Genomic DNA, 2,124 nt, shown 5'->3' on the forward strand with positions numbered 1-2,124 from the left:
GAAACCAATAATGCGTTCTTCTGCCGTTCTCACCGCTCTCACCTGCGCCGTTGGTGTCTACGCCGCTGGAGGTGTCAACTATGACTTCGCCTCGCCTCTCATCGGTAATCTGGAGTCGACTCAGATCATCCCTGACGTGTTCCCAGCTACCTTTGAGCCCAAGATTTACCTTAATGTTACCTACAACGACGACTCCATCAGCACTGGGGAAATCCTAACTCCAGCTGACACCGCCAAAGAGCCTACTGTCGTGTATGAGGCCGATCCGTCCAAGTTCTACACTCTGGCTTTCCTTGATGCCGGCGACTCAACAATTCCCAACCGTTCAAACGACTTGACGCGCAACTGGCTTGTTGTCAACATCCCGGGTAGCGATATTGCCAAGGGCAGTTCGACTGGCACGCCTTACATGGGCACTAAAAACCCTGATTGTGGAATGACGCGCTATGTCTACGCACTTGCTGAGCAGCCTAAGGAGATCCCTGACCTTACTGTCTCTGCTTCGCGTGACAAGTTCGATCTGATGGGCTATTTCAACAGCAACAAGATGACACTGGTTGGCGCAAATTTCATTGTAGCTCTCACTGATAGCAACGAACTCTGCCCTGGTGCCAGCCTTCCGTCACATGCCGACGATTTCTTTGATGAGTCGGCCTCAGAGCTGTCTTCAGAGTCGTCAGTGGAGCTAGGCTCACTCGACTCGCTCGATTTAGTTGATTCGGCTGAGTCCCCAACCCACTTTGCTTCAACCAGTACCTCGTCGTCTGGTGCCAAGACTACCCAGCCGAACAGTGCCTCTGGCAATAGCCCTAACGGACTTGCTCTTTCTCTGATTGCCGCCCTTGCCATGGTCGCTGTTGGCTCAGCCAACTACTTTTAGTATTGCGTTACTTAGATTCTCGAGCAATATGCCATTTCTATACGCATAGAATAAATTGTCCCAAATCTCAATCTAATGGCTGCTACATCCGCACAACACTGTACATACTGAAGGCAGGCTTGGATCCTTGATACTGCCGCAGGAGCGTGAGTTATGAGTGCGGATAGTGTTTGCACGCAAGATATGCCACTCATTTCTGCAGATTTTCTGGAGAACACAAGCTGAGCGCCGACAGTCTAGTAGGCTTTTATCCCAAAGTGCAAGCGCAAATCACGATTTCGCCACACTTGCAGCCCAGCAAGTATACCAAACAGCCATGGTGAGGTTTTCAGAAGAGCAGCTTTGTTTCCACTTTTCGTACACAAATTCGGGTAGATGTCCAATATTTTTTGCGAAATAAACTGCAGTGTTTGTCTTTCAAAAAATTAGATACTAAGTTTCTGTGCTGTGCATTGTTGAGAGTGCTGCCAGCCCATCCGCTATGCAGCCATTTTCACTGCGGGAAAACACACATACCACTCTGTATGCAAGATATGTCACAGTGCAGCCATGTCAGCGAGGATTTCTGGAGACCCTATGCTGTTATATGCAACCCGTTACCTGTGTCTATTTATAGGGATTGTTCGATTCCCAACATCTGCCTGATTTCTTGGACCTCAGGGTTCTCCAGGAATAGTACAATGCTTTTCTCTTTAGCATCAATCCTTTATATGGTCTCCATTGAGGCGATTAGCATATAGATATATATAGCTATACACCCAAGCACAATCCCCACTTTCATCATCTCGCCTCTGAACTTCCCAGCCATACGCATCTTCTACTCTAAACTAAGGATGCGTGCACCTACAATATTCGCTGCCTTCACCTGTGCCCTTGGTATCTACGCCGTTAGAGGTGCCAACAACGACTTTACTAAACCGCTCCTTGAAAATTTGGAACAATCCGAACTCATCCCTGATGTGTTCCCGCCATCTTTTAAACCCACGGTTTTCCCTAATGTGACGTACAATGGCGAGATGCTCAACAACAGAAACGTCTTCAGAGCTGGATTCGCTCGACTCTGTCGAATCTACCTCTCACTCTGCATCAGTTAGGAGCTCGTCATCCAGTGCCGAAACTACTCATCCGAACAGTGCCTCTACCAGCAGTCCTACCGGAGCTCTTCTCGCCCTGGCTATTGCCTTCGCCGTGGCCGCTCTTGGCTCATCAAGCTACTATTAGGCTTTGTTGTATCAATATTTTCG

The 2,124-nt window shown here is 48.6% G+C and overlaps 1 protein-coding gene across 1 annotated transcript; it reads left to right on the forward strand.

Moving 5' to 3' along the window:
• Nucleotides 1–1,888: 1,888 nt before the first annotated feature.
• Nucleotides 1,889–2,124, forward strand: DL89DRAFT_271629 (uncharacterized protein; the record flags this gene model as incomplete). Its single annotated transcript, XM_040888935.1, has 1 exon — nt 1,889–2,124. The coding sequence occupies one exon, from the start codon at nt 1,889–1,891 to the stop codon at nt 2,099–2,101; it is 213 nt and encodes a 70-aa protein (XP_040739428.1). The 3' UTR covers nt 2,102–2,124.

The sequence above is a fragment of the Linderina pennispora genome, assembly GCF_002104995.1.
Source record: "Linderina pennispora strain ATCC 12442 chromosome Unknown DL89scaffold_54, whole genome shotgun sequence".
Taxonomy (NCBI): domain Eukaryota; kingdom Fungi; phylum Kickxellomycota; class Kickxellomycetes; order Kickxellales; family Kickxellaceae; genus Linderina; species Linderina pennispora.